This window comes from Lampetra fluviatilis, chromosome 35 (genome assembly GCF_964198595.1).
Source record: "Lampetra fluviatilis chromosome 35, kcLamFluv1.1, whole genome shotgun sequence".
NCBI classification, from domain to species: Eukaryota; Metazoa; Chordata; class Hyperoartia; order Petromyzontiformes; family Petromyzontidae; genus Lampetra; species Lampetra fluviatilis.
This window is the reverse complement of record NC_136309.1, coordinates 4,118,205-4,138,748: the sequence shown is the minus strand read 5'-3', so window position 1 is coordinate 4,138,748 and position 20,544 is coordinate 4,118,205. Positions and strand designations below refer to the sequence as shown.

The 20,544-nt window shown below is 51.5% G+C and overlaps 1 protein-coding gene across 8 annotated transcripts in view; it reads left to right on the top strand.

Annotated features, from left to right (window-relative positions):
• TRRAP (transformation/transcription domain associated protein) overlaps nt 1–20,544 on the top strand; it is a 143,069-nt gene that overhangs the window by 107,019 nt on the left and 15,506 nt on the right. For all 8 annotated transcript variants that reach the window (XM_078872757.1, XM_078872760.1, XM_078872759.1 and 5 more), the window contains 4 exons: nt 5,620–5,845; nt 6,796–7,013; nt 9,540–9,724; nt 15,593–15,796. In XM_078872757.1, the coding sequence (XP_078728883.1) occupies nt 5,620–5,845; nt 6,796–7,013; nt 9,540–9,724; nt 15,593–15,796 (833 nt within the window). The remainder of the gene's footprint in view (nt 1–5,619; nt 5,846–6,795; nt 7,014–9,539; nt 9,725–15,592; nt 15,797–20,544) is intronic.

Genomic DNA, 20,544 nt, shown 5'->3' with positions numbered 1-20,544 from the left:
AGGTCTTGAGGGATTAATTTTAGGAGTGAAGTGAGATGCCCTCCTAATGAAACACGAGAGGATAATTAGAGAGCATAGGCGCAGCCGCTTGTCTAACAGTTTGATTGCTTTTATGAGGGCCGTGGGGGCGTACTCCTTTGGAGGCAAGGGTTGGCGGATCACGCAGAGATTTATCAATTGCGCCCAAATGTGGCCCCGCGTGGCTCGGATAGTCAGAACATTGAGCTGGTCACTGCTGAGCCCATGGGTTTGAAACCAGTGCAACGCACCTGTGATTGAACCCAGTTCTCAAGCGTACCGAGTTGGTGACCTCGGCCAAGCGGCAATGACCGCACCCAGAACCTTTCTTCTTCCTTTCGCTCTCTCTCTTTTCAATTTGGCAAAATTCCAGCCCTGACCATCGCTCCATCTCCACTTTGATTAGCGTGTGACAAACGCACTTTACAGGTGCGTATATATACCCTGACACGAGACATACGTGCACTGACTTTAATTTGACCGACATAACACTGAGATATATATACGTGTATTTGGCACAATTCCAACTTAAGCGTCTGCAATAGTTAAGCGTAGAAGACAATTGGCGCGTGGCAGTTCGTCCCGCCAGCTGACGCCCCGCCGCTGTGCTGCGATGGCCTGACCAGGCCCCTGTAGTTTCCTGCTGGACTCGCCACGGCCACCACAATTGTGCTCGCGCATTCTTGCGCGGCCCGAGAGCGTGACGCCGAGCGGGCCTCCCCCCCCCCACCTCCCCCACCTCCACCGGTACCAGAGACGTAGTAGCGTCGCGCGGTCAAAACCCCAGCAGACGGCTTAGTTGAATGAGCGAATGAATGAATGGCCCATTCTGGGGGCGGGCAAACGTATTACGCCGCGAGTCACAAGCCGTTATCGCCCCATCGCAGATGGGTTCAGTTACGTGTAATGGAGTCCTGCCTTTCTTCCTGTGCGCACGCGTGCGTTTGTGTGTGTTCTTGTGTCTGCGCTTGCGTGCGCGGGGGTGTGTTTGTGTAGGTGTGTTGTAGGTATGGGCAGCAGCGGCGTAGTTGTGGTGAGTGCAATTGCGCTACGACCTGAATTTGATTCCCGGTCATTGCTAACATCAGTCGTCTCCTCCTGCAAGATGCAAAGCGTAGCTGCTGCTCTGTGTAAACATCAGCACAGGAGATACAATGACGACGGCGAGGTGCTCGCTAACAGCGCTTCGCACAACAGTGTTACGGCCATACTGGGGTGGGGTGAGATCTTATCTTTGTGTACGTACATACGTGTTGGTGTGTATGTCGGTGTTCGATTCTATGTAAGTGCATGTGTGTAGGTGTTAGTGTGTCAATGCCTGTGTGTACGTATGTAAGTGTACATGGGTGCATGTGTTTGTGGAGCGGTTAGGGTGCTGCGCTACGAACCTGGCGACCTGAGTTCCATTCCCGGGCATGGCCAACACCAGTAATGATTGCCTGAATCAATCCTGCGCTTCCCCCTAGGTCGAATCAGCCTCAAATGAGTACCTCGTACATTAGGAACTGTCAATGTTACTGGACTTGCAATTCAGAGGTCGCCGGTTCCATCTCCCGGCGCGGCAGTGGAAAGAACAACGCAAGTTTATTTATCCTTCCTGCCTCTGTCTACCCAGCAGTGTAATTCGATTCACCACAGTTGGTCGATAGTGAGGTCCTCTCTGCAGGGTGTGTGGCACGGTGGGGAGCACAGACCAGTCTTCTCAGTTTAACCCATGGCACCTCAAATCTAGAATTACCCATGGCACTTGTGGGTCCGTCCCGTGACCTCCTGCCAAGCAAGCCTTTGACAGTTCACGTCCCAAGCGCCGTGGTGACCTCACCGCCGCTTAGTGGGGGGGAGGGGGGGGGATACTACTGCCACCTCTTCCAAAAACGTCTTCTTGCCAGCGTGGTGGAGTCTGTCAAAATTACCCATGGCACCTGTGGGTCCGTCCCGTGACCTCCTGCCAAGCAAGCCTTTGACAGTTCACGTCCCAAGCGCCGTGGTGACCTCACCGCCGCTTAGTGAGGGGGAGGGGGGGATACTACTGCCACCTTTTCCAAAAACGTCTTCTTGCCAGCGTGGTGGAGTCCGTCAAAATGCCCGCTGGAGCGGCTCGCTTAGAACTCCCTCCGGCGGAGGTCCTTTCCGCCAGCAACTGCAGGGCTGCGCCTACATACCACCTCTTCTAATTTTACGCTTCGGGTGGAGAAGTCCAATTCGCTCGCACGCCCTCCCCCACCCTCGTCAACGGCATGGCTCCGCGCGCAGCTTCTTCCCACTCTGTGTGTGGCCCGAGAAGCTCTCCTGCTGCGCTCGCTTGTTGGGGCAGCAGAAAGTGGATCCTCTTGAGTCGATACATTCTCTTGCCTGCAGATGACCGTACGCCGGAGTGACCTGGTGGGGGCCTGTGTTAAAATTACTGTTGTTGTTGTCTTTGTTGGAATTTACTACATCAATTCTGCGTCTTCAATATTGATCGTGTAAGTGGTGTAATTCTCCAGCAAAGAACTCGGCTGAGTCTCGAGGCACGTTTTCAGGAGGTTTCCCGTGCGACACATTAGCACATTTTCTCGTTGCGTTTATTTACTTGTTTTTACGAGCGCGCCAATTGACGACAGCAAAAAGGAAATTGTGGCAATGAATCTTTCTCCCACTACCACCACCACCACCGTTGTGATGGGCCCAAGTAGGCACAGAGGGAAAGGAAACCGTTTGGACGGTTAAATTTCGATTTGAAGCTTTCGTGACTGCAGGGATTCATCTTCTTGGTTCTTTCGGTAAAGTCACGTAGAAGGGAAATAATAAAATAATAAAAATAAAACTTAATAAAATACAATCCTCACGACGTTTCGGCCAAAACACAAGCAGCCGTCAGACGCTGTCTTTCCGACAGACCTGTTCTTCACTTGAGGACGGCTGCTTGCGTTGTGGCCGAAACGTCGTGAGAATAGTATTTTATTATGTTTTATTTTTATTATTTTATTATTTCCCTTCTACATGACTTTACCGAAAGAACCAAGAATCCGTTTGGACGGTTATTTCATCATTCTTATTTTCATTGGCCCATGATCAATTCACTGCTGGCTGAAGGCCGCCTCCCTGAGCCATTGTCATCTCTTAGGATCGTGCGGGCCGATTTAGTTGTCCCAAATATATTCAAGGCCGCCGCTGCGTTGGCAAAGGTCGCACAATTTATCTCGTCGCATTTATCAAAAATGCTGCGTTTGGCCTTCAAAGAAAAAGTATACAATAGGTTATGTTTCGGGCGATGGCACTTGTTCATAGTATATATAGATGTATCATAAAGGCCAGAGAGAGATTTAGAGGGGATAATAAGAATTGGAGACTGTACTTGGCACCATGGGGCCCGATGAGACTTTTTTGTTGCGAGAATTATGGAACAAAAAATTCTGGTGACCAGTTTTTACCTCGGCATGTGAACAGTCACCTAGTTATGGGCACCGCGGTGGTCGTGGGTTTGATCCTGGACCCTGGCGATGCCTGTTATATATCTGGAGTTTGCGTGCTTTCTCTCTCCCCGTGGTGGTGGTGGTCACGTGGATGTTTCTATGTGTTCCTCCGCGTTTGACGGCCTCCACTTTTTGAATTGATGTGCATTTAGATTATTTGGCTGCTACGATAATGACGATGTAAGCCACTTCGATGAGCATCCCATTAGGTGCGAAAGAAGTTCAACACACATGCATGTGTGGCCAGATGACCTTTGAAATATAGTTCATAGTTTAATATGTAAGCTTTCGCAACCAATATCACCCATAGGTTATTTGGGTTAGATCGCGTAAATATATAAATGTGTCGCCTGATGAAGCTAGTTGTAATTACTGCCGAAACGTCGTACTCAGGTTGTAAATGTTGTGGCTTTGCTCCCCAACACATCGGTGTGCTGTACTAGTAACGAATTTGCCACGTTCTGTTTACGTGACAAGCCTTGCTTATTGGCTGTGTCGGGTGGTGGCGGGTTTTACGCGATTTATCCCAAAAAAACCTGTATTATACGAAGAGTTCATGGCTCAACGGGCTTTACCCGGTAATTAAAATAGTTCGGTGTCATCCACGCGTCTCCATTTCTCTCGGCCCCGTCTGTAGCCGTCGCGAGAGAACGGCTCTCCGTGCAAATGAGTTCCAGCGAACACGTTGAAAGCACGGGCCTTGTCTTGTTAAGGAAAAGAATAACATTCGGCCTCGAGACCAATGTGCGATGCGGCAGCACGAGCAGAAACCGAGCGGAGCGCTCGTCAGAACATCGACGCCCGCCATCTTACCATGTGGCGTTCTTTCATCTGCTGCCAATTAATTACCCAGCAGAGGGAAATACCAAGCCTGGGTTGATTTCTTTACTTCTTCTAAGGGGTGAAAGAAATGATAAAAATGAGATCGTGATATTTATTTATTTTTACAAAGTAGCGGCACATTGCACACAGCCCTTCCGCCCTCCCAGCCCCCCCCCCCCCGCTGTTAACCCCCCCCCCTCCGGTGCCCCCTCCACCCCCCTCCCCAACTACCCCCCCCCCCCTCGAGCTTTTAGATAGCTTCCAGGGTGGGAGAAAGCGCCTCATTAAACGTGACCTATATTGAATAGAATCATTCCCCGTGGATTTTAGACAAAGTGCAAATGGGACAGCCCACGCTATTGAAGAACTGCCTCTGCTGTATGATTTCACAGCGTGTTTTGGGACAGAGAGAGAGAGAGATTAAAATAAAACACGGTCAGGTACGACGGAACCTTTTGACTTTAAAACGGGGAGCGGAAAATACATTGTATTGGCTCTTGTTCTGCAAAATATAGTGTTCCGTTTATAGTTACCCGACCAAAAATAATAGAAGACCTTATTAGTGGCAAGCGGAGCACGAGCGCGAGTAACAAAACCTCAACGCGTTCGTCAATAGCGCCGCCCTGGAAACAAAACAAATATATGTTTGGTGACATTTCTGCCAACGGCTTTTCTTGCCAATAAACATCGCCCATTTCACCAGCGTTGGTTTTAGGGCAAACCTGACTCAACTGCTGATGAGCCACTGAATGATGAAAACGGTCCAGATTTGGCTCGTTTTGAAGAAATCGCTGCTGATACGAGAGTCTTCCAGAAGGCCGTATGGCTGGCTGACAGATTGTGTAAAAAAGATACATGTGGGAAGGAGGCTTTAGTCATGTAACTTAACGGTAAGTCCTCGCTTTTCGCGCGCGGTGTTCACACCGTGCATTGTCGCTATCACGCCGTTCTTCCATTAGGGAACACTTTTCACGCAATGTGGAAAGCGCGCCGTCGCAACGCGTTTTCTCACCAGTCGACGATGAACTACTGTGTTCAGCCGCACAGCTGAGCCGAGTGATACGGTTCGCGGAACGATGGAACGACGCGACGACGTATCCTCAGTTATTTGTCCCGCCATCTTACTGCGTGTGCGTGGTAGTGCATCGTATCTGGCCAAACTTTACCGTTCTATTATTTATGGGGAAATTTACACGTTTTTAGCTTAACTCGGCACTTTTTAGGAACGCATCTCCTAGCGCGTTACAAACGATGACTTGCCGTACTGCTTAACCATTCATCCGTTCGCCTGCGTCCTGCTGTGGTCTTCCCCGGCCCTTGACAGACTTTGACTTTAATGTGCCCGGCTCCACGAAACTGCACAACCTCATCTCCAAGCTGAAGAAGTGGATCAAGGTGCTGGAGGCCAGGACAAAGCTGCTACCCAAGTTCTTCCTCATCGAGGAGAAGTGCCGCTTCCTGAGCAACTTCTCGGCTCAGACGGCCGAGGTGGAGATCCCAGGAGAGTGCCTCCTTCCCAAGCCGACGCACTACTACATCAAGATCGCCAGGTCTGCCCTCGCTGTTGTGTCTCGGTGTGTGTGTTCGTGTGCATCTCAGTCAGTCAACCCATGGCACCTGGGTCTGTCCTTTGACCTCCTGCCAGCAGGCGTTCGGCACTTCACTTGGCTTTTAAGTGCACCTGGCCTGGCACAGGCACCGTGGTCACGTCACCGCTACTTAGTGGTGAATGTCAGTTTTTGTTGACAATGTGTGTGTGTGTGCGGGGAGCGGTAGTGTAGCAGTTAGCACGCTGCGCTACGATCCCGGCGACCCGAGTTCGATTCCCGCTTATGGCCAACACCAGCGACGATTATCTGAACCGGTCCTGGGCCTGGCCTAGGTCGACTCAGCCTAACATGAGTACCCGGTGCCATATGTAAACATTCCCACTTGGGAGACGAAGGTGACCCGGCGTGGTGCTTACAACGTTTGCTCCAAAGGTCAATCCTGGCGGTGGTGGTGTAAATAGTGTAGATGTTCTGTTCATGATGGTGATAGCGTTGGTGCTGTAAAGGTGAATGGTACCGATGAAAGTAGATAGAATGGATAGTGTCGATGATGATGGTGACTGAAATAATTGTTTGGCATTCTTGGTGTGGTAGTGCTTATAATGATGAATGGTAGTTGGTGGGGATGATGACGATCATTGTTAGTGATGATTCACAATGATGGTAGTCGTGGTGGCAGGTGGTGGTGATGATGATGAAGATGGTCATGATGGCGATGATCCTGGTCGGAGCGGTGGTCGTGGTAGTGACGATACTCGTAATGGTTGTTGAAGGTGGTGCGGATATGTAAACCTAGCGGTGCTTCCACGTTACTTAGTCCACGCGGCGGCGATCACGACGTTGACGATTAGCGGTAATGACGACGACGGACATCACCGCTGACGATGCCCCCGCAGCGGCCGACGGCTCCGCTCACTCAGCCCCCGCCCGCTGTCGTCTCTTGTGCGCAGGTTCATGCCGCGGGTGGAGATCGTGCAGAAGCACAACACGGCGGCGCGGCGCCTCTACATCCGCGGCCACAACGGCCGCCTCTACCCCTACCTGGTGATGAACGACGCCTGCCTCACCGAGTCGCGGCGCGAGGAGAGGGTCCTGCAGCTGCTGCGGCTCCTCAACCCGTGCCTCGAGAAACGCAAGGAGACCGCCAAGAGGCACCTGCTGTTCACCGGTACAGAACGCCGCCGGCGCGTTGCCGTCCGCCCCGCCCCCCCCCCCCTCCCTTTCGCAGATTCACTCGTTTCGATAATGCGATGGTTCCTTTGTTTTACTCATCTGTTGGTGCGTCGTCTTATGCTTACCCGCCCGTGCCCGGAGTACTACGGGGAGATGCCCTAGGAGGCGCGCCTCGATCTTTACCGGTACCGCGAGGGCGGTCCCGTTCGCTCGCCTGACCGTTCGCGTCTGCGATCTTTCGCAAGTTTCTTCATTTCAGTGATTGGCGCGTTCGATTGCTCATTTGCTCCTTTACTTGATCTCACCCGTGCCTTGGGAAAGCGCAAGAGAGATGGACGGGCAAGGGGCGCTTGCCATCACCAGGGCGCCAATGTGTGTGTGTTCACCAGCATGTTAGCCAGGGCCCCAGCGTGCGTGTTCACCAGGGGGCCAACGTGTTCACCAGGGGGCCAACGTGTTCGCCAGGGGACCAGTGTGTGTGTGTTCACCGGCGTGTTTGCCAAGGCGCCAGCGTGTGTGTGTTCACCAGCGTGTTTGCCAGGGCCCCAGTGTGTTCACCAGGGGGCCAGCGTGTGTGTGTGTGTTCACCAGCGTGTTTGACAGGGCGCCAGCGTATGTGTGTTCACCAGCGTGTTCACCAGGGGGCCAGCGTGTGTGTGTTCACCAGCTTGTTTGTGTTCACCAGCGTGTTCGCAAGGGCCCCACAGCGTGTTCCGTTGACCTTTGCACTCTTTCGCGAGTTTGTTCGCGAGGTAAATTTTCGTCCATGCCTGGAGGAGCACAAGTGAGAGGGCAAACGAAGCGCACCCGCTGTGTGCCACGGCACTTCAGAATCAGATTCAGAATATTTGTGCATACTGGAGGAATCCAGTGAGCTATGAGGCTATTTTTCACAGGTGTCTTAATAGGTTAATTGGTTCGACCGTTCATTTGTTTTGTTTAGCCACTCAACCGTTCACTCGTATGTTCCTTATGCCACCTAACCGCTTATTTCATGAACAGTTTAATTCATTTTAATTCACCCCTTAATTCGTTTAGCTTGTTTTTCCACTCGTGCATTCGTTTATACCGTGGTCTTTCCGCTCAGTCATGTCTTTTATTCTTAATTCACACCCCAATTAACTCTTTTTATTCACTCAATAATCATTTCATTTGGTTTATTCACTCATTTCCACTCATTCGCCTGATTTGCATCAGTCATTCGACATGTTTAACGAGCAACAGCAGTCGCAGCGGCGGAGGAGGAGGGAATTTGTGGGGGGGGAGAGGATCAATATTACGCGTATAACGTTTCACATCCTCTCTCCCTTCCTGTGATTCTGATTGGCCGTTACGATTCGGGATCATGACTATGAATGAACGCCTTTGTTTACCGGGTCTCTTCACCGAATCTCGGGGCAGCGATGGCATTACTTTGCGTGGCGTCCTGCCACGCTGTGAATTGTGGGAAACTACGATGAGGCTTTTGCCACCTGCTCGACACGGCAACGCCAGCCACGGAACTTTTGGCGGCTTCATCTTCTTGGTTCTTTCGGTAAAGTCACGTAGAAGGGAAATAATAAAATAATACAAATAAAAATAATAAAATAATTATCACGACGTTTCTACGTGACTTTACCGAAAGAACCAAGAAGATGAATCCCTGCAGTCACGAAAGCTTTAAATCAAACTTTTGGCGGCTTGTTTGTGGGGAGTGATGGACTCATTCACCGCACGGCGCTACACAAACCCCTACTTACTCGAGTTGGATTCCCGCTCACGGCCAACATCGGTTTCAAACATCTGAACTGGCCCTGGGCCTCCCCGCGGTCACTTTGGCTTTTCACGAGTACCTGCTGCAGTGTGTAGTGAACATCACCGCGAGGAAGAGAAAGGTGGCCGCGTGTGGTGCTGACCACCGCCTCGTGTGCCGTGTCGGTCTTTATAGGTGCCAGAGGTCGCAATCGGGTACCCGATACCCATACCCTACCCGATACCCGGGTAGGGTTTTCGACCCTGGTGCGGCCGGGTACGGGTACGGGTACGGGTAGGCCGTGAGTCACTGGTGAGTCACCATTTGTCACTCATTTCCCAACGTCTTGTCTCTTCTCACAATTCAAGTTCCTAGAATCAACCCACCCGCGCCTGCAACATGGCTTCATCCCAGAGGTCGTTATCCGGTACCCGATACCCGTACCCTACCCGATACCCGGCTACCCGTACCCGGCCGGGTATCGGGTACGGGTACCCGTTTGCGACCCTGGTGCGGCCGGGTACGGGTAAGGAATCAAAACCCGTTTGCGACCTCTGATAGGTGCTGCTCGCTAACAGCGCTTGCCCCAACAGTCTGTTGAAGGCTGTATGGGGGGTCTTTGTCACCGTCTCGTTTGTGCGCGTTTGCATTTCCTTGGTGTTGTCGTTGTCAATGGATGATGACGATCGATGTTGATATCCCGGTATCTTCTTTCCCCCCCCCAACCAACCTCTCCATTTCCTCCCCACCTCTCCCCCCACCGCGGCCGTGTGCGGCCCCTCCCGGCAGTGCCACGCGTGGTGGCGGTGTCCCCGCAGATGCGGCTCGTCGAGGACAACCCCTCGTCGCTCTCCCTGCTCGAGATCTACAGGCAGCGCTGCGCCAAGAAGGGCATGGAGCACGACAACCCCATCTCGCGCTACTACGAGCGCCTCGCCACCGTGCAGGCGCGCGGCACCCAAGTCAGCCACCAGGTGCGGCGCTGCGCCACCGTCGCCCCCCCCCCCCCCCCCCCCCGCCGGCTCTCGCGTGAAAGAAAGCCCCAGCCCCCCCACCCCACAAACTGGGCCTGTAATCGGTGGAATTACGGAGGGCCCCGTATGACACCTTCGGTGCTTCTTGGGTGAGCGACCACCGTGCACGCCCGGTTGTCACAGGCTGCTCTGCGGGGCTGCGATATGCGACGGTCAGCAGCATCGGCCAGTTGTGCGGCAGAATCCTTCGTTGTACTGTACTCCTGAGCTACTCCACGTCTGTGCTCTCCGCCATTGCTGACCAGCGTAGCGCCGTATGGTTCAGCAATCCCCACGACCCGCACGGCATTTGGGGGGTGGAGGTGTGGCCTTCATCCAGCAGTGGATTGACAAAAATGGCTGTACGTGTACCGCTTGGCACATTTGTCTGATGTCTTCCTTGAGCGGCTCTTTGTGTGGGAGGTTCCCAGGGATTTCCCCGACGTAGAAACAAAGCTCCATCTCAGCGCACGATCCACGTAAACGATTCATCGGTTTGAACGCGATTTTATCCAGCAGTGGACGCTCGTACGAATAGAGGTGCGCGGGGCTCGCCGCCGATTGGCTGCGCACGTGGCGTCGAGTTGCGGTTCGGGAGAAGGGCGGCGGTGTCGCTGCTGCGAGCGGGAGTTTAGTTGCTGCCCCGCGGAGTGATGTGTCCGCCACGTAATTCCGATTTTATTGGATGGCGGGGCACCTGTCTGCACTGGGGATGCATGCAGAATCACCACGCGCTCTTTCATCTCCCAGATGCCTGGCGCGATGGGGAGTGGCGGGGTGGGGGGGGGCGGCACTGGGGGGGTTTGCGTGGGCACGAGCGGTTTTTATGAGCAGGCCGTTGAGTGACTGCACACGATGGCGCGCGGTTTGGGTCGCGCTGGTGCCAGTTTGTGTGCGTGTGAGCGTGCGTGTGTTCGAGTGTCATAGTGCGCGGATGCCTGTGCGTGTATGTGTGCACTGTGTGTGTGTGTGTCTGTCTTCGTGTGTGTATTACAATGTGGGTTTCAGAATGTGTGTGCGTGTTTGTTGTGGTGAGCAGTTGTGCAGCAGCGGTTAGCACGCTGCGCTACGAACCCGGCAAACCGGGTTGGAGTCCTGCTCGTGGACAACACCAGTGATGATTATCTCTACTGGTCCTGGTTCTCCCGTAGGTGGGCTAAGCCTCAAATGAGTACGTAGTACGATGTGTAAACATTGCCACTCGGGAGACAAAAGGCGGCCGGGCATGCAGGCCGTAATAGCTGACCCCGCTGAGACTCGGCGAGGCTTTCCGGGGTGAATAAGCGTTACAAGAAAGAAACTATTATTTGTGCAGGCTTACGTTCTATTTTGACACAGAGAAAGGGGCCTTATCAGAAAACTCCCGCTGCTAGGATCTATTGCGAGGGAGGAAAAATATTTAATCTACCAGCACTGAGCTAGGGATGCATTTTTCCTCCACTAAATCTCCTTTAATTACACACGCACACGGCTCCTCTGAGACGGGCCAACCTCTTCGTGATCTCTCTTGTGACGTGCCATTCCTGTCCACCTCGTAGAAAATTCATCTTCGCCCCCCTTTGTTAATTTCCTGGGGTGATCGGGCTTTTTGGCAGTGCAGCTCCGCAAATGTTGTCACGCTTTGTCTTTGCTAAATATGACAATCAGGAATCGTTCGCTATATTTAAGTCTGTCTTGAAAGCTCACCTCTTGGCATTGACCCCCTAGTTCTGGCCGTTTACCCCGCAGCTTCTGTTTGTTTCCTGCTTTTCGTACACGGCACGCATTGGAATCTGCAGATGGAATGCGGCTCATGACTGTCAATTATTATTTTATTATTCTTGACGGCGATGTGAAAACGCGTGCGCAGCGGCGTAACTGCCGGCGGGTAATATTGGGTGAATGTCGGGCCTTGTGATTATTTTTGGACTCGTGGTAAGTAGCAAATAAACAACACGATATATCGGGATTGTAACTTTGGGAGAGAAAAACAACCGACATCATTATGTGGATAGTTGTATTAAAAAAAAAAGTTTATCTTCGTCTTTAACGCCATCGTAATCATCGCCAATCATTCATCATCAACCATTGTGGTCACAAATGATCATCAGTCGTCATCGTTGACATCTTCGTTCCTCCTGCGTTGGTAAAATGAACACCGCTTTTGAAAGTCAACAGTCATCCTTTGAAGGGTCCAGCTCCTTTGCTCTGAAAATGTGGAATTCACACCGGCGCTCAAGCTTGAAAACCGCAGACGAGCAAAACCAAATGCTCTTTTGAGCTCACACGGTTAAAGCTTGGTCGACATATGCAGTCGACAAAACCGATGAACGTTTAAATGCAGTTGAGTGGATGTTGGGGGGTTGTGGCGCGGTGGTTAGCGTGGCGCGCTTCGAAGGTGCCGACACAATTCCCGGCTGCGGCCGTAACACCGGTTACGAGTCACAGTTGAGCCGGTCCTGGTTGTGCCCCCTTTACCAACATGCACCGCCGAGCGTGGTGAAGTATGGTCAAACACACCTGCACGACTGCCACGGCAGTGGCTTGACAAGCGCCATGAATGAACCATCCGAATTCATTGAAGTGTATTCTTTGGGTCTTTCGGTAAAGTCACGTAGATAGGTTCAATGAAAATAACAAAAAACGATGACGTTTCGATCGCAACGCAAGTGATCATCATCAGGCCCCTTGTCTTTTTTCAGCCTGACGACCGCTCGCGTTGAGATGGAAACGTCCTAGTTTTTTGTAATTTTCTTTGAACCTATCTACGTGACTTTACCGAAAGACCCAAAGAATATGAATTCCTGCAGTCACGAAAACTTGAAGTCATTAAGGTTTGTTTGGTGATGTGGGGTTGTCCCTCCGTAAGGGAACATATTTCCCCCCCCCCCTGCCTAAAGAGAATTCCTCGCAGAGGAAGCTGTCCAAATGCCCGTGCAGCTCATTTGCATCGTTCTCACGCAGCGTTAATTTATTCCCTTTCCCCGACCCCCTTGTATGGAGCCGCCTGCGCCCACGCCGCGCGTGCGCCCGTGTGCAATCGCCGTGCGTGTCTCGGGGTAACGCGATTCTTGTTTTTCTTCGGGGTGACACTGGCGGCGCGATTTAACGCGACGAGACCCGACCTCCCCCCCCCCCCCCCGTCCTGCTAAGCGGGCGTTGACATACGAGCGATTCGAATGGGTTTTTGTGAAAAGGTCGTGTTAAAGTGTACCGTTGTGCAAGGGTGGTTGGCCCATTATGTGTTGCGGGCGAAAATACCAGACAAGTCCCATTGTCCTACCCGGCCACCATTCGCTCTCTCGTACACTTCTGCTTGAAACGCGCTGCACTAGAAAACCCAATTTAATCGCGGGTGGTTGAAACCCCCCGCGTTCGAATCCCCTGCGTCTCGGAGATCTCTGATCTGCTTGCTCAGCCCGAGTGACTCACTGACGGAAGGTCGCGAGTTCATATCCTGGTTGGGGTGGGCGGGGGGGGGGGGGTGAAACGGCCCATCATTCATCTGGGGGTCGAAAATATAGGTACCACTTTGTTGGGGAAGACAATAGTGGTTGGAGAAGCTCGCCCCCCCCCCCCCGCCATAGGGATGGGAGTTTCCTCCAGTGGCTCAGTGCTCTGAACAGGAGATTCTCATTTGAGCAGAAAATCACTTTGACTATTTAACTTATCTCAATGACCCCGATTCAGCACATTGGCGTGGCATTCTTTAACGCCCTGTGCCCAATAGCCACCTGAACCTCGTAGAAGAAGAATTTTCAGGAAATTGTCAATCCACTGCTGGATGAATGTCTCCTCATACCGTGTCAGTAATGGAGTTTGTTTGACCATACTTCACCAATGTTGGTCAGTGCGGGTTTGACGAATGGCGGTAGTGAGCCAGAAACGGGTTCAGCTTGATCACCGGCCACCGACGTGGCTTCGTAGCGCGAGCACGCTAACCGCTGTGCCACCGCTCCTCCAAACTCGTTATACATTTATAAAATATATATATAATCTCAATTCATAATACACGTTTTTGGGTTAGATCGCGTTATTTATAAATGTGTCGTAACCCTCCACCACCCGACACGACCAATCAGTAAAAAAAAGTGTCACGTTGACAAAAGACAAATAGTTCACTGCTTTAGCCCACCGGTGTGTTGAAGAGTGAAACCACAACATTTACAATTTTTGAGTACGGCGTTTCGCTGGTAATTGCATCCAGCATCATCGGGCAATTCGCCAGAATGGTGAGGCTCTGCTCTGGTTCCCGGTCTTAAATAGAGCAGCAGCAGGGTGACGTCATCATTTAACTCATCAGGTGCAACGATTTGAGGCGGCGGGGGGGGGGGTTATTGTAATGTTGTGGTTTCACTCTTCAACACACCGGTGGGCTAAAGTAGTGAACTATGTTGTCTTTTGTCAACGTGACACTTGTTTGCTGATTGGCCGTGTCGAGTGGTGGAGGGTTACGACACATTTATAAATAACGCGATCTGATCCAAAAACGTTTGATTATGAATATAATCTCAAGCTCGTCCCGTGGCTTTTCGTTGAGCCAGCGACGACATGTCGCGGTTCCCGCCACGGGGTCACGGCGTTCCGGCGTTCGTTGTTCTCTCTCAACTCCGCTGGCGCTTGTTGAATATTTCTTCCCCCATTGCTGCACCACCCCTCGCTGGCATCGTCTTTGTTTACGGAGCTGAGGAGTCACGGTGGACGGCGTGCGTTGAGGTTTTAATTTCATAATAAATAATACAAATAATAACAGCTAAATTTAGCTGTGACGGTCCCACCTGATGACGGAGACTTGTGTTGCCTCCGAAACGTCGTGATTTATTATTTTATTTCTATTATTATTTATTATTATTTTTTACCTACGTGACTTTACCGAAATAACCTAAGAGTATGAATCCTTGCAGTCACGAAAACTTCAAATCTGGAAGTTTTACTTTTAATAATAAACTCATTTTGATCGCCGTACACACGCTCCGCTCTTCCTATGATTCTTTGATTTTATCGAATATCTACCCTAACACTACCCATAATTAAACTAATGGAGCATATACTGTCCTATTGTTTATGAATGCCACGGTGCATAGAATACAAAAGGAAAAGAGACGATGTCGCCGGGTACAGTATTCTCAGGGTAACAATGTAACAGCGTGACTTAGAGTGCTATACAGGACACCGCCAGCTTGCGGAATATGCGACTCCGCCTAATGCCTCGCTCCACTGTAGTCATCCGCAACCTCACCGCGCTCACTATTTGCACTTGCATGACTAATGCAAACGTTTACGCATGCAGTATTGACATTTTTTTTTTACATGATTTATGGAAGCATTTACGTCAAGTTGGATTTCCGTAAGTCAGGTCTTCCGTAACCCGGGGACTGCCCGTACAGTTTATTTGAAATCGTGATTTCATATTTACAGGACGTAGCGGCTGCCTACATAAATACACACAAGGGGGGAGGGGAGAGTGGTGGCGCAGTGGTTAGCGCACTGCACTATGAACCTGGGGTGAGCTTAGTCCAATTCCCGGCCGCAATTAACGTCAGTGGCCGCAAGCGATATCTGAACCGGTAGAGACTCTCCGTCCCGCCCTCCTCCACCCGCCCGCTGCCCCCTCCAAAGGTCAATAATTTTACGATTATGCTTGCTTAGCCTGGTAAGCCTCGCCCCTGCGAGTCCCATGATTTTTTTTCAGGAGGGTCCTGCCAAGTTAAAGGCGCCAATGATCGCTACGTCTATTCCGATGAAATAACATCGCGGGTAATGATTTCGACTCTGTTCACATTTTGGACCGTGACCTCACCCACCCGCGTGCGTCTGACCTCCCGACCTGACACCCCCACCCCCCCGTAGGTTCTGCGCGACATCCTCAAGGAGGTGCAAGCGAATATGGTTCCGCGGGGAATGCTGAAGGAGTGGGCTCTGCACACGTTTCCCAGCGCCACCGACTATTGGACCTTCCGCAAGATGTTCACCGTGCAGCTGGCGCTGCTGGGCTTTGCCGAGTTCGTGCTGCACCTCAACCGCCTGAACCCGGAGATGATTCAGATCGCACAGGTGAGAGAGAGAGATTGTGACGCACCCCACTCTAACCCCTAACCCCCCCCCCCCCGCCCTCCCCGCTCAACAGTTGTGTTAAAAAGAGGTACGTTAAAACTCAACTTAACAGTGTATTTTTTTACCAGGTATAACCCACAGCTATATAGACTGCGACCTGGCCACGTAAGATAGCTTAACCATCGTAGCCAAATGCGCTAAATTAATGTTTCTAAATGTGGATGAAAAAGCCGGAGGACTGGGAGAAAAATCCACCCCCACCCTCCCCCCCCCTTGCCACCAGTTCCCCATAGCCGTCTCGCGCAAACACTGCGATCCTTATGCTCCGCTGCCGTTAAAATAATGTGCGCCGTAGCGGTTAGCGGTGACAATAGCGACGTTGTATTTCACATGTCACGTCCCGAGCAGGAGCCTGCAGGTGTGGTCAGGTGTGTGCAGGTGTGTGCAGGTGTGTGCAGGTGAGGTCAGGTGTGTGCAGGTGTGTGCAGGTGAGGTCAGGTGTGTGCAGGTGTGGTCAGGTGTGTGTAGGTGTGGTCAAGTGCCACGCTCGTTACAGTCCTGCTTTGCCTTTTTGGTTCTCCCTGAAAAAATCATCATCGTTCACCACATTGTCGATGAGAAATTGTACCAATAACAAAACTCGGGGAAACTAGTTCCAACATCCCCGACACCCCACGCTTGCTACTCCGCACCTTCCTTAATCCCCCCTTCACCTCCCCCCTCTACCGTATTTTGTTTCGCAAAACCACAGGCCTCCCCCCACCCCACCCCCCACACACCCAAGGAAATTGCGTGACCTCAAGGAGCCCTACATATAACAACGTGGATTTAATTTCGGGACACATTTGTCGTTGAGTCTCCCAACCTGCCATCGTGGACAATTGGACCGATGTTATTTTCATTCTCCAACCGTTATCCGTCGAGTTAAGAGGCCTGCTCTTTGTGTTTTTTTTTTTCCCCAGCCCTATGACTCACGGTTTCCCTGTCAAATTGACACCGTGACGGTGTAATCCCCGGTTGCATTTTGTGTGTGAGTGTGATTTTTGTATTAGTTTTTTTTCCCGTAGGTAGGGAAACCCGCTATAATATTGCGTCCAGCGATATACGAGGTCAAAGTTGTGGCCCTGAAATTGCTCGCTCATTCCACTGCTGGCTGAATAGATTGACTCCTACGAGGAAGCTCTAGGAGAGCCCAACTCCAGAAGGTATTTGGCCTACTCTTCCATGGTGGCCAAAGATCTCGGAAACATCTGCTTTTACCCAGATTTTACCCCACCGCACAGGGAGTGTGCATCGAACCAGCGATTGCTGGATTGCAAGTGCAGTATGCTGAACATGGCACCACACATATATCATCCACATATATATAAAGACAAAAGATCCCCTGTACAGCCTTTAACAGATTGTTGTTAGAAAGGTGCACCTATGAAGGCCGGTACAGCACACGAGTGGGTCAGTGGCCAGAACCACGCCTGGCCGCCTTTGTCTCCCTAGTAGCGATGTGTACTACACACCGCACCAGGTACTCATTTGAGGCTGAGTCGACCTAGCGGAAGCCCAGTTTTGAAGCAGATAATCGTGACTGTTGTTGGTGGCTGTGAGCGGCAATCAAACTCGGGTCACCGGGTTCGTAGCGCAGTGCGCGAACTTGCTACACCACCGCTAAATATACCGTACACAAACACACACCCATATTGAATTCTCTGTTCCTGGATAGTACATCATAGGTGCTATGGGCTGCTGCAGGGCTATGTGTGGTGGGCAGCAGAGGGCAGTGCAGGAAAAGCCATTGTTGCAGCGATTCGCACTGACCAGCCTGTGGTGAGATATGGTCAAATACACACCCCCTCCCCTTCCATGATGAAGCACCTCATCCAGCAGCGGATCGGCAAAGGGGCTGCACGTGTAGACACCGACATGTTCCCCTGCATCCTTATCTCTCCGGCAGACGCAGCCCCCCCCAAATCCGCACGCGATGACGACGACGGTATCGAATTGAAGCCAAACCCGTGCTCAGGGAACCGTCTATCGTTTCAAACTATCGCATTTTTGTAGCGTTTGCCAAAAACTTTTTTTTTTTAAACCATCTGCAGTTAAGACGAGAGGTGAGCTGAAGTTTGTAGGTCACGAGTAAATGAGGTCGTCAACTTTGCATGTGTGCTCTGTGGCACGCGTGTGTGCCTGTCTGGGTCTCTCTGTCGTGTCTCGTCTTACAGTGTTAATTCTCAGCATCCACCTGTCCATGCATTTCTCTGTTCGCTTTAACTGCACTGTTTTTCCAGCCGTATGCCATTGCATTTGTCGTGTTTATCCCACAATGCGCAATAAATTGCACGAGCTCGCAAATCAATCACCGCCTTCCCAGTGGGCCCTGCCGTTACGTTTCAACGCATGCCCACCCCGGCCGAAGCTCGAGTCTGCTTGCCGGTTCCCCCCCCCCCGCTGCTGACGCCGTAGAAACTCCGCCACGCGGGCCCTGGAGCTGGGAAGTGCCTCGCCGGCAGATTCCAGGCAAAGTTTGGCCGACGTTTGAAACGGTGCCGATTTTGTAAGAGCTGTTAAAATTCATCACGGGGGATTTGATTTTTTGTTTTTTCAATTCCCGACAGCAGAAGTGGGCAAGGAGGTTGACGGGAGCAGACTGGCAGATGCACGGCCGAGATGATTTTGTCTCTTATTTGGAAAGGAAATGTGTGCGTCTCTCTGTCTCTGCGTGTGTATGTCACTCGTTCCGTCTGTCTCCCTGTCTCTTTCTGTCTCGGCCCCTCTCTGCGTCAATTTATGACTCAGTCTTTTGGCTCTTTCTCTCTCTCTCTCTGTCTGTTTTGCTGTTCGTCTTTGTCTCGGTCTTGCCTCTCTCTGTGTCTCGCTCCTTCTGTCATCTCTCTGTCTTCGTGCATGTCCCTCTGTGCGTCTCTTGATCTCTTAGTCTCTGTCTCTGTCTTCGGGTCTCTTCCTCTGTCCCTGTCTCTCTGCGCCTCCGCGTGTATTTACGCCTCTCTATCAGTGTCTGTCTCTCTCCCTCCATCTCTTCCTCTCTCTCGCTGCCCTGTTTTTCTCTCATTCTCTTTGCCCGTGCGTGTATGTGTCTATCTACATCTGTCAGACACTACCTCACTCCCCGCACGTGTCCGAGCTTCCTCTTTGTCTCTCGGTCTCTTCCCCCCTCGCTCTCTGCCTCTCCGTGTCTCTCTGTATCGGTTGTCAGAGGAAATCACTTTACGGCAGGATTGAGTGGCGGTCCCTAGGGACCGATAAAAGCGCTCGCATCCCAGCGTGTCCCATTGACAGCAGGCAAGAGCACAAAAAAATTGCCTCATCCGCTTTGAAATATGGATGAGCCTCCACGGTTTGCACGGCATTCGCCAAGGGTACGAGTGGCCATTATTTCACACGTGTATATATAATATACATTTTATTACATTGCTCTTACCGCTGTAGTCTGCCCACCACCTCGCTCATACTTACCCGGTGACACGCGCACCAAATTGCTTATTTATTTCTCTCTGCGCACGTTAGCGTCAGGCTTCGAGCCTGAGACGGTGAGTCGGCGGATGCAATCGGCGCTGACCGCTCCCTCGCTCGCTCAGCTGAGTGGTTGGCGCGGCGTCCCGTGGCTTTGTAAGGTCGCGGCTACACGGGGGGCGCATACACCGCTGGGCGTTGGGGGGGTGGTCAGCGCAGAAAAAGGAACAATTGGGGAGACCGCAAATGTCATCCCGAATCGGCGGCACCTCAATGAGGATCTCACCACCCCGCGCCCCCCCCCCCTCCCTCTTTCCACAAGCCGTTGTTGCTGCCTTGCATGATATATGCGGACTGGCCATGAATCTATGGGTCTCTGTGCGAGTCTATGCAGAGACAGAACAGGTCCCTGCGTGAATCTATGGGACTTCTTGTCAATCTATGGTTCAATGTGTGAGTTTTTGGATCTCCACGTAAAGCCATCGGTGTCTGTGTCTTTTGGCCTTCACGTGAGTCAGTGGATCTTGATGTGATGTTAACTACCTTGCCTAGGATACAGCAGGTCGTGGGTTCGATCCCAAACCTGACGCCTGTATATTTGGAGTTTGCGGGTCCTCCGGTTTTTCCCTCCACATTTATAATCAACGTGTTTAGAGCATTTGGCCGCTATACCTTCCCACATTTGTAGTAAAAGTCGACAATTTTAAATAGTGTCCCACTGCGTGCGATCTCCTAGGTCACGAGAGTGAGATTTTCTCGCTGTTCTGCAAAGCCAGCAGCTGTATTCACAACCTGGACATCGATTGATAGCTGCTACTCAGTGTCCATCTGACATGGGAGAGAAGGGGGGCATGGGACTTGGCCGGGTGGCTCAGCGATCGAATACCGCTGACAGAGAACCTGAGCTGGCGCCAACTGAGATATCCTGGGTTCAGATCTGGGTTCCAGCCACCCATAGCAGTAATAATAATAACACACATTGGGGTATTCACACTGTACTTATAGCACAAAGGCTGGCTATTACGAATCTCGTTATTAATTCATGATGATGATGAGGATCTACACTATGGGAACCTCATTTGCCAGTAAAAAATATGATAATTGGTTCTTTACCCTTCTATCTGTCAACAAAACTGACACCTTTTTACAAGGAGTCATGTTTGCATAGACCGCAATACCTGCAGTCATAATACAAACAAAAGAACATAACTCTGATAATGTGCACTGTCCTTAAAGTTTAAGGACAGTGCACATTATCTGATAATGTGCACTGTCCTTATCAG